The 14,073-nt window shown below is 40.3% G+C and overlaps 1 protein-coding gene across 1 annotated transcript in view; it reads right to left on the reverse strand.

Annotated features, from left to right (window-relative positions):
• GRM3 (glutamate metabotropic receptor 3) overlaps window positions 1-14,073 on the reverse strand; it is a 176,242-nt gene that overhangs the window by 10,740 nt on the left and 151,429 nt on the right. Inside the window, exons 4-5 of the mRNA XM_036429551.2 lie at window positions 11,898-12,964; window positions 534-708 (exon numbers count right to left, since the gene is read on the reverse strand). Coding sequence (XP_036285444.1) covers window positions 534-708; window positions 11,898-12,964 — 1,242 coding nt within the window. The remainder of the gene's footprint in view (window positions 1-533; window positions 709-11,897; window positions 12,965-14,073) is intronic.

Genomic DNA, 14,073 nt, shown 5'->3' on the forward strand with positions numbered 1-14,073 from the left:
AACCTTTAACATATTCAGGTTAAAAGAGGTACTTTGAATTTCCAAGGGCACATTTAGGATGCAGCATTTTCTATCTTATTTGATTATTTATCTTCCTCTTTTGATTTTTTATGAAGCAACTTCAACATTTATGTGACACAGAACATACTTGTCAGCTCTCTAGGACAATGAGTAAACTGAGACAGGGAGCAATAAAGTGAAGTGCTCAAGGTTGCCTACAGAACTGGTTGCAGTCAGGACTAAAAACCAGGCTCACTGACTCCACAACATGGTCAAAAATCCTACTTGCAGTCACAGATGTAACATCTGTCTTCCCTGCTGAATTGTGTGTACTGCCAAAACAGGCATGTTCCCTCTTCTGCTCACCACTGGACCCATAGCATCTAGCACAGTACCTGGCACTCAGCGGTTGGACCAGTACTTATTAAAACTGAATTGAGATTGTTCATGGGGACAGACATGTGCTGTCTGTTCCTATCCATTGCTTCTCCACTCCCCAGCCTGCTCCCTACTATAGGTCTGTGTATACTTACACTGAGAATATGTGGTCCCGGTTCCGCTGACACTGAACCTGTTGAGGTGCAGTCTATGTGTGACCACATTCTTCTGGGGTTGGAACAGCACGATGTGCACCTTGGGTGCAAACAAACAGCCCAGGACCACGAAGCCACTTAGGCTAACGGATATGCACATGGTTGTCGTCTGCACCTGTAAGAATAAGTTGCCTGGTTAAGCATCTGGCTGTAAATTCAATCAGGCGCCCAACTAAAAAGAGCACTGAAAAAAATACCAAATTTAAAAATCTCCAATCATCCACAGTTCTGTACTTATTATGGACAAACCAATGCAATAATTATATTTTAAATCTTCCAAGTTTGAGATGTTCATGGGAACATTGCTTGGATTTGTAAGCACACACTATTTGCGTTGGCTTCTCCTGAATGTTTGCCAAGACTTCACATTGATTTTCATATCCTGGTTGTTTTTTCTTTATATTTGTATGAAGATATTTCTGCAGAACCACTGAATTCAGAATCTTAAGTAGTAAAATGACAATAGTCAATGATGAACTGACCAGCTTGCGATGGTGTCAGTCAATCAGCTTGGCTTCACTGTATTAGAAACACATTTGGGCCTTTTACATTTTTCTACCTCTTCCTTGCTGAGAGCTCTTCTTATTAGCTAGTGGTCTTACTAGTCAATATTGGGGGACACTATCAACTTTCTTCTAGGGTACCTCTTTTTTAATTACTTCACTGACATCTCTTTGGAATTTTGATACATCACATTTTTTTGTTCTCCAGGCCAGTGGTCGGCAAACTCATTAGTCAGCAGAGCCAAATACCAACAGTATGATTGAAATTTCTTTTGAGAATCAAATTTTTTAAACTTAAACTTCTTCTAATGCCACTTCCTCAAAATAGACTTGCCTAGGCCTTGGTATTTTGTGGAAGAGACACACTTAAGGGGCCAAAGAGCCGCATGTGGCTCGTGAGCCGAAGTTTGCTGACAATGGTTCTAGGCTTCTATATACCCATCCTTTCTCCCTCTTTGCTTCCTCTGAAAATATACATCAGAACTAGGTTTTAGCATTTCTTCTTTCCATGTTCTCCTTCTTCATCTTCTCTGATTTCATCATTTGTTCTGGCTTCAGGTTCCATAGGGTTTTTGAAAAATCCCAAACTATAGATTCTATATATTTTATCAGTTTTTATACTAAAAAATGAAAATTAGTTATTTCTTGTATAAGTTTCTACTCAGAGTAGCTATGGTAAATCCTGGAGTAATTTTAGATTTCTTTTTCATTTTCCCACCAGACAATGCTATTATCAGATAGCATAATTCCTTATGACTTAAAATTTCCAACTTTCTTCTTTAATAAAGGAAAGCCAAATACTGAATAATTAACTGGAGAAGCCACATACTTTAGAAGGCTTCATTCTGTTTTTGATAAAGAAAAATACTCAGGTTACATTTGTAGCATAATTCTTCAGACACTAGTTTTACTTTAAAGGATGCAAACATAATTCATTCTTAGTATCTTAAAGTACTTGTCTCCCTTAACCAGTCCAGTGACCTCCAACTTGGCCAAAAATTGCAAGGTCTTTTCTCTTTTGTCAACTCTTTAGAAAAGACTCTACCATCTAATTTCATGATGTAAAAGCCTTGAAAAATAATATCTGTGTTATTTACAGTGAGTTCAATTCCTAGCACAATTTTTTTTTTACATATATGTATATAATATTATATTAGAACTGTACTCTTCCTGCCTTGGTTTTGACTTTGGAGCCAATATGAGAGAGGGAAAATATCATAATAAGGGTAAAATGCATTCAAATGTGCAAATTTTCAAGCATTTCTATAACTTTGAAACTCCTGATACACATTAAGACATTACAAGGAGAGAAGAGAAGAGGCTTTCATGAGGAAAATATCCTGGAAAAAGCTGTGCTGTGTGCCCTGTCTTCTCCAATCCCTTAGAGTAGGGGTGTCGAACTCAATCAGAGAAGGGGCCAAAATCTAAAATCCAGCCTAAATCGCGGGCCGAATGGTTTACTGAACAGTCATAAACTGTCATTGTGATGGAAACGCAGCGGAGTGCAGTGATGACAGCGCGGTGCGGGCCACATTGCAAGGCCTGGCGGGACGGATTTGGCCCGCGGGCCTTGTGTTTGACACATGTGCCTTAGAGGGTTGTGCCTCTCTCCTCACTTAACTTCTAGAGAGCAGTGCTTCACTGGTCATTCACAGAAGGGTTGAGGTTTTCTGCAAGAGGAGAATGCCCTGACGTGGGGCCTGAGTCCTGTCATGGAAATCTAGAAGGTGAGCAGAGGCTAATTACTCTGTGGCAGAGCACAGACACTTGCTACCGTACTGTGCTCTTTACAGACTTATCACAGCAAAGGATTTGTGAGAAAGACAGGCCCTGCTATAAAAAGTTGCCATGAGTAGCCTTGCTCACATGTAGCAGCCTGGAGTATTCCCAGAGAGAAGTTGGAGGGGCACATTCATAGCTGGGTGTCCTGGGACTGAGCCAAGAGCCACAAGAGGAAACTCAGAATAGAGAATTGCCAGCCAGCTCACTCAAGGTTCTGTGGGGAAGGGGGGGGGGGGGCAACGGGGGACTTCTGAAGATCACAGGAAAACACCCTTTAATCATCTCCCAGGTATTCTGAGGACATGTCTTTAACTACTGTGGACTTCGAGATCATAGAGCCATCCAGCCACATAAGAACTGTCCTACTTCTTCCTTATTCCTCTTTAACCAGGGCTGGAGGGAAATAGCGACTGGTGGATTGGGGAGTGTGAGCAGGAGAAAGGAGAAGCCGACTACTGGAGGCTCTCAGCCCAAGGCAGACCAGACCTCAGGAGAAATGAGATTTAATGGTAAGATATGATTTTGATAATTACATAGAACTAGGCATTTAAAATTTCCACTGAAAATGATAGGACACTATGATTCCCAAGAGCACAAACATTCATAGGCCTACCATGGCTGTGAGTGCTTTCATGCATTGCTCCATCCCCAGCATCGGAATGGTACTCACATATGGTGACACTCAGTGTTTGAATGTGTCCATTGGACTTCATGCAGGGCTAGGGATGATTGCTCTCAGAAATACTAATGGGGCAATTGGAGGCAGAACTAAAATTGCATTTTGGTCCCAGTTTATGCAGCAAAATAATCCAATATCCCTGTTGTAAATCTGACATCTTTTAATATTTTTACAAAGGCTAGGTATTAGCTTTAAAGTTTTAGTTGTCCAGTTTCTTCAATAAGTCCCACTATTAAAAGCCTGTATTCATGTATAATTCTGTGTTCTGTCTCTTTGTGTACTTCAGGCTGCCCTGTTTTCATCTGCATCACACTCCTAGCAACACTAGAGATGGTTAATCTCTTCCTTCTTTTTGGTTTCCTGGATACATCCTTCCCTCACTGACTGGTCCTTGTCTTATTTGTCTTGGATTTTTCTTTCCTACTTGAACTTTAAGTGCTGGAGTGTCTTATACCTCAGTTTTAGACTCCCCTCTTCACCTTCTCATCAATTTTCATGGCTTAAGTAACTTCTATGTTGATGATGTTCAGGTATTTATTATCGGATTCACCCTTCTTCTGGGCATCCAGACTTATGTTTCTAACTTCCATCTTGGCATGTTGTTTTTGGATATATAATAGATATCAGAATTACTCTGCAAGCAAAACTTGATGCATTTCCTCAAGTGTCTCCATTCGAGTAATTGGTTTCCAATGTGCGAACCAAAAACCTGGGATGACTCCTTGTCATCCTTGATTTTGCTATTTTCTTTACTCCCACACATCCAATCCAACAGCAAGTTCTGTTGTTTTTTTTCAGAAGCTATTTATGTTCTTTTGTGCTTCGACATGTCTTTCAAGAAGAGACCCTACTGTCTTTGTTTGGGACTTTCTTTTCAAGGATATTTGTATAGCAAATAGTCTTAGAAAATACAGTACCTATCTGTGGAGCAAAGAGTTGAACAAAATATATATATATATCTCTAAGCAACTGTTTGACCGTTCAACTATAGCTAATGCACACTGACCACCAGGGGGCAGATGCTCAATGCACAGGCATGGAAACCTGGAACAGACTGATGAAGCTCAAAGGGAAGGAGGAAGGAGGAAGAGCAGGAAGAGATAAACGAAAGATCTTATATGCATACTAGAGGCCTAGTGCATGGATTTGTGCACCAGTAGGGTCCCTTGGCCTGGCCTGCAGAGATCAGGCTGAAATCGGCAGTCTGACATCCCCCGAGGGATCCTGAATTGGGAGAGGGAGCATGCCAGGTGAAGGATCCCACCAGTGCACGAATCCATGCACCTGGCCTCTAGTCTGTTATAAAAGATCCAAGTTCTCTAATGTCTTAGTTCCTTCCTTGTAGTGCAACCACTGACTGTGCAGCCATAACCCTGCCTAGTCAGCATGGCCTGTGGGAAGTGGAGCTCAGGAAACCAGAGCCAGTGTTGACACTCTGGCTGTTGTTATTGCTTTGAGGCACAAAGCTGTTTTTGACAGCATCAACAAAACTGTGTCAGGCTAACATGTTACCTGGTAAGTATAGTAGAATCTCAGACTCTGCAGTCTTTGACAGTTTTAGTCATGAGACTAGAATGGCTTTTTCAAAGAGGAAGGATGAGGGCCTTATGGGCTGATGATTAGGATTTTAGAAAAGTCCATGGGAATCAGTAGCAAGCATGTGGACCAAATTGAATAGTAATCACCTATTCAATAAGCAGTGATTCACCTCATTGCCTATTAATGAGGAAGATTCGGGAAGGGGGTCAAGGCTGAGTAACAGAGGCAGGTTCAGAGAGGGTTAGCTGGACTTGTGCTGTGCTGTTGGTCATTTTCCTCTGGGGGTGGGAGTCGAGTGGGGTGAATTTCCAAACTGATTTAGCTCTGCCCAATTCTAATAACTAGCACCAAAATTTTTCCTGGTGGGCAGAGAGTTGTGCTTCCCTTCACATAAAAGTTGCAGAGACATGCACCTACACTGGGCATGAAAAGAGGACCCTTCAGAGGAGGCAGAAACCAGGTGAACTGTTTGAACTTTGGCTGGTTCCCTTTGGAACACGAGGGCGCAGGGAGCATAGTGCTTATTAAGGAAGAATGGCAGCAGCTGAGCTCTCTTAGTGTTTGTCCCCCGCTGAGGGCTCTCATGCCAGATTTAGATCCACTGCACTGAGGTCTCTCATTGCCAGATTTAGATTCATTGCAAGATGACAAGGTCTCAGTTGTTTTATTTTGCAGCAGAACCTGGCTGCCAAAAAAAATGAGCTTCAGTGCTGTCTGTGAGATTTTTCTGAGATAAAAAAGAAAAAAAATGCTCAGAAGCCACAGATAATGCATTCACTAATATTTGGACTCTTACTGACCTGGATTAGGTTTAAAATACTGACAAAGTGCTGCACTGAAGAATGAGAAATGGATTAAAAATAGATAAATTCTTGTATCCAGCTGCAGCACAGGTAAACTTCCTTAGCCCTTACATTAAACCAGTTAAAAACTTAAAATATGTTCTCATGAGGAGACAGTCAATGCCCTGGATTAAGACGGACTCCTTCAAGAAAGTTGCTGTTGTGCAAGTCAAGGCCAAGTTAGCTGAAATTCACAAAGCATGCTTCTAGGCAGAAAGCATCTGGCTCTGACTTCTGAGTCAAGGGGTCCTCAAAATTGAGATGAATAATGATAGTAATGGTGATCTTGCCATCCAGTTTAGGGTTAAAGATGCTTAGAAACACTGAACCTTTGTTTGGTTGAGCCATGAGTACTTAGTCACTGCTTAGACTGAAAACACATGTGCCTTGCTCACTGGCACAGGATTGCTCTCTCCTTCCTTACCACCTGGTTCCTCCATAGTTCCTATGCCAAAGGATAGGGCCAGGGTCTCCCCATTCCCAAGGATAGCTGAAGTCCATACGCACCAAACCCAGTTCTCCGAAGAACTCCAATTTTTATGCTCTGTTAGTGACAAACAAGTCACCATCCTACCCAGAGCTATTAGGGGAAAGGTCGTACTGTGGCTAGAATGAGACAAGTGAGGCATTTGCTTGAGATGCAGATTTAAGGGGGTACGAAAAATTCAGTAATCAAGACAAATATTTTATTGCAATATTTAAAAAAAATAAGACTTCATACTAAAAACCCATGATGAAGGCAGCACCGGCATTTCAATAAGGGCAGGATCAGTAGCTGTGCTGTGCTGTGACATATTTAATCTGAAGGCAAAAAGAATAATTAGTAATACTGGCCCTCTCCCGATCACTGCCTATGCAGGTGTCATCTAGCCCACTTTGCCTTGCTAGTAGAAATTGGGACTTGGCGAACCTACTAAGTGCTGACACTTTGGTTACAGTGATGGCTGTGAGGAATAAAGTTCTTTGTGAATCAGGAGTCTCCAGTTTTGTCTCAGCATCCCTGCAACTGTGGCAGGCTAGCTTGTTAGATGGCAAGGTGGGTAGAAACCCTTCACCATTCTTGGCAGGTTCTCACTCCGTTGTTAATATCCTACCATCAGCTCTGATTGGAGCACCTACCACAGCCACCTAACCAGTATCCCCTCTCCTGTCTTTGATTTCTGTCATATATCCAGTGTCTTTAGAAACTTGATTTCCCTCCCTAAAATGTGAGATATTAAACTATTCTTCTTAAAATCTTTGAATGGTTTCTTTTTTCATATAGAATAAAATCTGTGCTTTTTTGTGTGATAACCTATGACGTCCAACATGATCTAGCTCCCCTGCCTACCTCTCTTATAAAATATCTCTTCTATTTGCTTATTAAAGTGGGACCATATATACTTTTATAAGATTTTTTTTTTTTTCTTAGAAGTGTTTGCACTTGCTATTTCTTCTGTCTGGCACATAAAATTCCCATGCTTGGCTCTTTCCCATCCTCCAGTGGAGTATTATGAAATAGGCACTAGTAGGGGTGGCAAACACTTTTTAAAAAAGAATTTGAGATTCAATATACATGTTTTTAAATCTTCAAAAATAGTCAACATGAGAAAATCAGAATTTCTCTGTAAGTATTTGAACCTTGTCAAAATTCTGGAACCACTTCTGAAGGCTCTACCAACTGTAGGTCAAGTACTTCAGCTGTCCCAACCCCAATAACAATGCAACGTCTTGATACTCAAAGGATGGCCCTTAGTCTAGCAGCATCTCCATAAGCTGGGAGCTTGCTAGAAATTCAGACTCTTGGGCCCGATCCATTCTTATTTTTTCAAGATCCCCAGGTGAGTTAAATGCTCATTAAGTTGGAGAAACTCTGAGGTAGCACAGCCCCTCTTCCTTCCATCATAGCACTTACCCTGCATGAGTTATTCTGCACTCTCATTCATTCATTCTTTACTCTCTATCTCCACCTCCCCTTCCTCCCCTCTAGACTATAAGTTAAAAAGAGGAGGGACTTGCCAATGTTGATAGCTTGTATCTCCAAGGCCCAGACTAAGTGCTCAAATATATTTGGAAGACACAAATGAACAAAACACACAGTAGTTACTATGAATTAATTCCTTTATGGGTAAACTTTCCACCTAAACATGGCCTCATTTTTATTTACACCATTTATACTATTTGTTGGATCCTTGATGGCTCACTTTGTTTCTTACACTCTCTGGAATGGTTTTGTTATAATAAGGAAGGAGAAGGACATGACCTGAATTTTCGTATTTTTATCCAACTTTTTACTTGCTTTGTTTTGGATGCCTGTAAGACCTTCAATTAGTTTTGGTTGTTCTATAATAGACTCTGCTCTTTCAAATCCAGCCTCCCTATTAAGGATTGACAAGCTTGTGGTGTAATATGGAAGGCAAGCATTTGGGTCTGAAAAACATGTTCTACTATTTCCTAACTGCGCCACCTGGGAAATTAATTATCCTCTGAGAATGTTTATTAATCTTTTCAGTGGATGATAACATTTTCTTTCCAGGGTGCTAATGAGGATCAGTAGGCTCATGTATGCAAGGCATCTTGCAGAGTAAGGTCTCGGCGTCAATCAGGAAAAGTCCATTGCTCTTACTTTTTTTTTTTTTTTATATTTTATTGATTTTTTACAGAGAGGAAGGGAGAGAGAGAGAGAGAGTTAGAAACATCGATGAGAGAGAGCCATCGATCAGCTGCCTCTTGCACACCCCCTACTGGGGATGTGCCCGCAACCAATGTACATGCCCTTGACCAGAATTGAACCCGGGACCTTTCAGTCCGTAGACCGACACTCTACCACTTAGCCAAACCGGCTTTGGCGCATTGCTCTTACTTTTTACATCATGTCACCTTATGCTTGAGCAAACAACCCAACGAAAAGAAAACAAGAAAAATTTAAAAATTGCAGGAACTCAAAGCCCTTAAACACTATTTAAATGAATTCCTGTCTGGTATAATCTGACCAAGTTGCCAATTCCCATTAGTTTCTCACCCCACCCCTACCCATATTCCACTTGAGTATGACCAATATTGCTACGCCCTGCTTGGTTCATTTCTGTCTTACCTCAAGAATATTCCCTATATTCTCCAACTACCATAATAGCACTTGCTCAACAATGTACAGGGTGAAAACCCACCTCTTCAAGGAATATTCCAGGAAACACCAAGCTCTTAATGATCTAACTTTTTTTTTTTTTTAAATTCATAGGCACTTAAGAGATTATATTACCAATTTAATTATAAACTTTTCTGTGTTAATCCTGAATTCTTTCATCCTAGTAATTTTTTCCCCCAGCTGAGATATGAGGTTTTTACAGATTGGAATCATGTTTTATATTTATTTATAACTCACAATGGGTGGCAAAGTACTGAGTCATAAACCCTTCAGACTGTTTGATGTCCAAGTTCATTGTAGCTGCCTTTAAATTATTGGGTACATTTCTAATGTTGCTGATTCTATCTGAGCCACATGGTTTCCCTGTGGGAAATTTTAAATCTCAGTCTTGTTCTGCAATTTCTAAAACAAGGGTCCCAAGTTCTAATGCTTATATGGTCCATGCAGATTCATAAGGGAAGAGATCTGGATGTAAGAATTCAGGGATTGGTGGGAGTGAGAGCAACAGGAATGAGAGTGTCCTGTCTAGAGGCATAGGCACCACTCCATTCCGGCTAACTGTTGCATGTAGAAATTGGAGTCTACACGGTTTACCTTGATAAGAGAAGCCAGGATTGTGGATAGTGCCATACAATTTCTCCATTTTCTAACTTTGAAAAACATTTCAAAGTATTTAAAAAAGAGTGCATGCCAAACTAAAGCTATCTGTGCAACAAACATCTGCCCTAGCCGGTTTGGCTCAGTGGATAGAGTGCCAGTCTATGGACTGAAGAGTCTCTGGTTCTGCAGCAGGAAGCTGATCAATGATTCTTTCACATCATTGATGTTTCTATCTATCTCTCCCTCTCCCTTCCTCTCTGAAATCAACTAAAAAACATATGTACTTTTAAAAAGAAGAACATGTGATTCATTAGTGTTTTTCAATCTTGTTTGCAAATGAGAGTCACTTGGGGAGTTTTGAAAGATTCTGATGTCAGGGTCATGGATTAGGCCAACTAAACCAGAATCTCTAGGGCTGTGTCCCAGGTATCAATATTTTTTTTTTCCAAAGCTACCCAATTGATCCAATGAGCAGTCTAACTTGAAAGCCAATGTATTGGAGCCTCCTGTCTACCTTCGATTTCTTCTGTAAATGTAGGATTAGCATTATTTGCAAGGAATATCTGAAGCCTAAGATGATCTCACTGTGTTTGGATGTTTTAATTAGGAGCTTAAAACACTCTCAAACCAACAACTTTAGCTCCATTTGCCTAAGGACTTCTGCCATGTGGTGAAACCTTTGGTATCTTCAGCTAATTCTGTTGAGTCAGTTAATATACATTGCTATTATGGTAAAGGGGAAAATCATATTTTTGTGTGTTTTAGAAATAAATGCTAATTCACTGATTAAAATTAAATTTTTATAACGCTATTTGTTTATTTTTAATAGTGTTTTCTGCTCTGTTTTTAATTAGTCTTTTTGAGAAAAAGTTTCACATATCCAGGATAAAATAATTAACATTGTAAGTATATTATAGTCTCAATTCCCTAATTCACATATGCTGAGAATAGTTTTCTAATAATTTAAAATAAAAATCCTTACAGATCTAGAGGAGTGAATGTGTACATGAAGGCAAAAAATAAAAAAAATAAAAATGGGGACATTAAAATATATTAACTATGATTCTCTATTTAAATCCCCACACTCTAACGCTTCAAACTGCTCTGTGGCTCATATAATATGACCTTTAATTTTGCTTTTTAAATTCTGATATTTTCCTTTTGGACAGATTTTCTAATTTTTTAAACAGGTAGTCTTAGAAGTCCTGACCATTAACCCAGCATTGAACTTGTAGTCTTTATTTTCTTGTTCTTTCTTTAATGTGGTCCATAGGTTTTAGTCACACGGCTATGAATAATTAAATGGACTAGATACCATAAGTATTGCCAGTCTCCTGATCCTATCCTTTAAATAGCTCTGCCTTTTATCCAAGATTTTGATAATGTAGGAATTGCTGATTAACAGAAGATTTGGGGACTATTACCGCCTACAGAGGCACTTCATTTTGTAAAACGATGGCGTAACAAGGGAACCATTATGCCTCTGAAAAACTTTCATCTGTGACAATTTAAGAAATATAGAGAATGAAATCCAATTGCCTCAAGAGGAAAAGATTTATATAGTCATTCATTGGAAGATATTAAAATCAGAATTATAAATGCAAAAGCTATTGATGGATGGTTTCGACAGTTTGAGAAATTATGGTGGAATAATGAACTATTTCTTTCAGAAGAAATGATAATAATATAGAAGCCCAGAAGTTTGAACTATATGTTACTGAAGACTATATGAATAATGACTTAATTAGGTTACTTGGAGATATATATATATATATATATATATATATATATATATATATATATATATATAAAATCTCCCTCTGTGGTAGCCAGGTCCTCCTGTGTCTAATTTGAAGCACTCTCATTAGGCTTTTAGTGGTTTAAGTCTTATTTGCCTATCGTTCACTTTCAAAATTTAATTAAAAGTTTTAGAGGTATGTGTGACTGTGTGGTACATTTTCTCCCACTTGTTTCTAAATTGCTGGAATGACCATGATTTACATTTATCTTCCTTTCTGTGCCTAGCCCAATGCTTTGCACATGGTAGGCACTAACGAAACACTTTTAAAACAGCGAATTGATTTCCATGGATAATATGGTGGTTCATCATGGCATTTGCAATTACCTACTTAATTGCTGAGATGCAATAAAAAGGAGTCTATTTTAAATCGTACATAGCAAGGCATTGGCAGGATAAGAGAAGAAGGAAAAAGGAGAAACCACTGAAGGACTTACTCTGTAGTCACTTGATGTAACATAAAATATCGGGAGGAAGGCCAGCCAGATGATGCATGTGGTGTACATGGTAAAACCAATGAACTTGGCTTCGTTGAAATTTTCTGGGCACTTCCGCGTCTTGAAGGCGTACACAGTGCATAAGATCACCAGGACCACGTCGTAGGTGAGTGAGATCAACATGCTGGAATCTCTGACATTGCACTTCAAGATGACCGTCTCCCTCTTCTCTGGAAGGGTGTACCGCCGGGTGCCCGGAGCCTCCAGGATGAGCCACACAGACACCACCACGATTTGCACCAGGATCAGGCCCAGGCAGATGAAAACCTGAGAACTTGGGCTGATGAACTTGGGCCTCTGAGCGCCGTTCTTGACCCCGTCGAAGATGCGGGCGATGCAGTTTGTTTTGGTCAGCAGGGCTGAGTAGCAGATGGCGAAGGAGGTCCCGAGTCCCAGGCGGCGCAACGCACAGATGACTGGGGACGGCTTGGCAATGTAGAAGAATGTCATGCAATAGGAGAGGCCAACTCCAAACAACAAGATGTAGCAGAGCTCTCGGCCCGATGCTTTGACCAAGGGTGTGTTGTTATGCTTGATAAAAACAGTCACCACCATGCAGGTGCACGCGAAACCCAGGCAGGCGATGGTGACTGGACCGATGGCCCAGGCATCTTCCCATCTGATGTAGTCCTCGGGAAGGTCAAAGCAGCCAGATAGGTCCGCCGTGGGCCACTGCCCTAGGCCGCAGTCCGTGCAGGTGAACTCGTCAGCCAGGTATTCGTAGGGCTCGCAGGGGATGCAGATCCAGCAGCAGACGTCCCCCGGCTGCATATTCTTCATCTCATTGGGGGCACAGGGGTCGCTGCACTGGGAAGTGGGGACCGAGTTCCGAGACCAGTGGATAGAGTCGACATCCAGCGATAAGGTTTCTGCCCAGTGACCAACCTTCAAGTAGGAATACTTGTCACCCACGTACTGAAAATTGAACACGTTGTATCGTCCCATTCCATCTCCGAAAGCGTCAAACTTGACAATGCTATCTGCACCTTGATTTGGGTTGAATGGAGCTGTGACATGTAAAGTGAAAAAAAGAAAGAAAGAAGAGAAAGAACACTGTTTAGGTGTCTTAGGTGTGATCGGTCAATTACTTTGTCATATACGGAAATAACAGGGAATAGGGATTCCAGGGCTGAAATAATGTATCAATTGAATTTACACGTTGAAAGCTACTAGAATACTCATGTATTCATAAATTCATTCACTTAACATTCCTCAGTGCCTCCTGCGTGCCAAGTGCCAGTGATAATCAGGAACACAATACAGTGCCAGCCTTCAAAGGAGCTTATTGTGTAACCGGAGAACTGGCAAACATGTGGTCATAGTCTCTGGGGTGTGTAAATATTCATTTCTTGAAAGATTTCACAGTAGGAATTGGGCAAAACTTTGTATCTCATCCTTATTACATATTTATATATAGCCACTTAAATATTTTCATGAAAATATACAATTAATAGAAATTTTCTTCCTTGAAAATTCACTATGTATGAATGGTATGCTTCCTTTAAACAGTTTAAATGATTCAAAAGGAAAAAGAAGAAAATCTACCTTAAATCCTTCAGTGTTAATATTTTCACATGTTGAAGCATATATATTCTGACTACGTATATGCATGTATCTGTATATGGCATGTTCCTATCCACATAAACACATATAACCTGAATATTTTTAAGGCACCAACAGTATAAAGAAGGTGGATGACTGTGCCTTAAAAATTTTTCCTAACTGTAAAGGGTCAGTAGCCCTCAGTTAAATGACCTGCTCTCAACCTTGTCCCTTTTGGATAGCTCTCTATGACTTCCAAAGCAGCAGCCTTCTAAGCATCTATGTTTCTCCTCTTCTAGCTTCTATTCATCATGTCTCCCTTGCCAATATCTCCTGCCATCTGATCACCAGTTTTTATGTTGCCTACTCTGAACTACTGTGTACATATTATTTCACACTGTCAAACTTGGCTGTTTCCTCAGCTGTAGAAGAATGTTGCTTATGTCTGAATGATGCATAGACAAATTGTCTTAGTCAGATTAGGCTTACCCATATTGAAAAATGGACCCCAAATAATTTAATGGCTCAAACACAATGGAATTTTATTTCTTCCTCATGTAGCAAGTAGTCTAAG

This window comes from Pipistrellus kuhlii, unplaced genomic scaffold (genome assembly GCF_014108245.1).
Source record: "Pipistrellus kuhlii isolate mPipKuh1 unplaced genomic scaffold, mPipKuh1.p scaffold_m20_p_10, whole genome shotgun sequence".
Lineage (NCBI taxonomy): Eukaryota > Metazoa > Chordata > Mammalia > Chiroptera > Vespertilionidae > Pipistrellus > Pipistrellus kuhlii.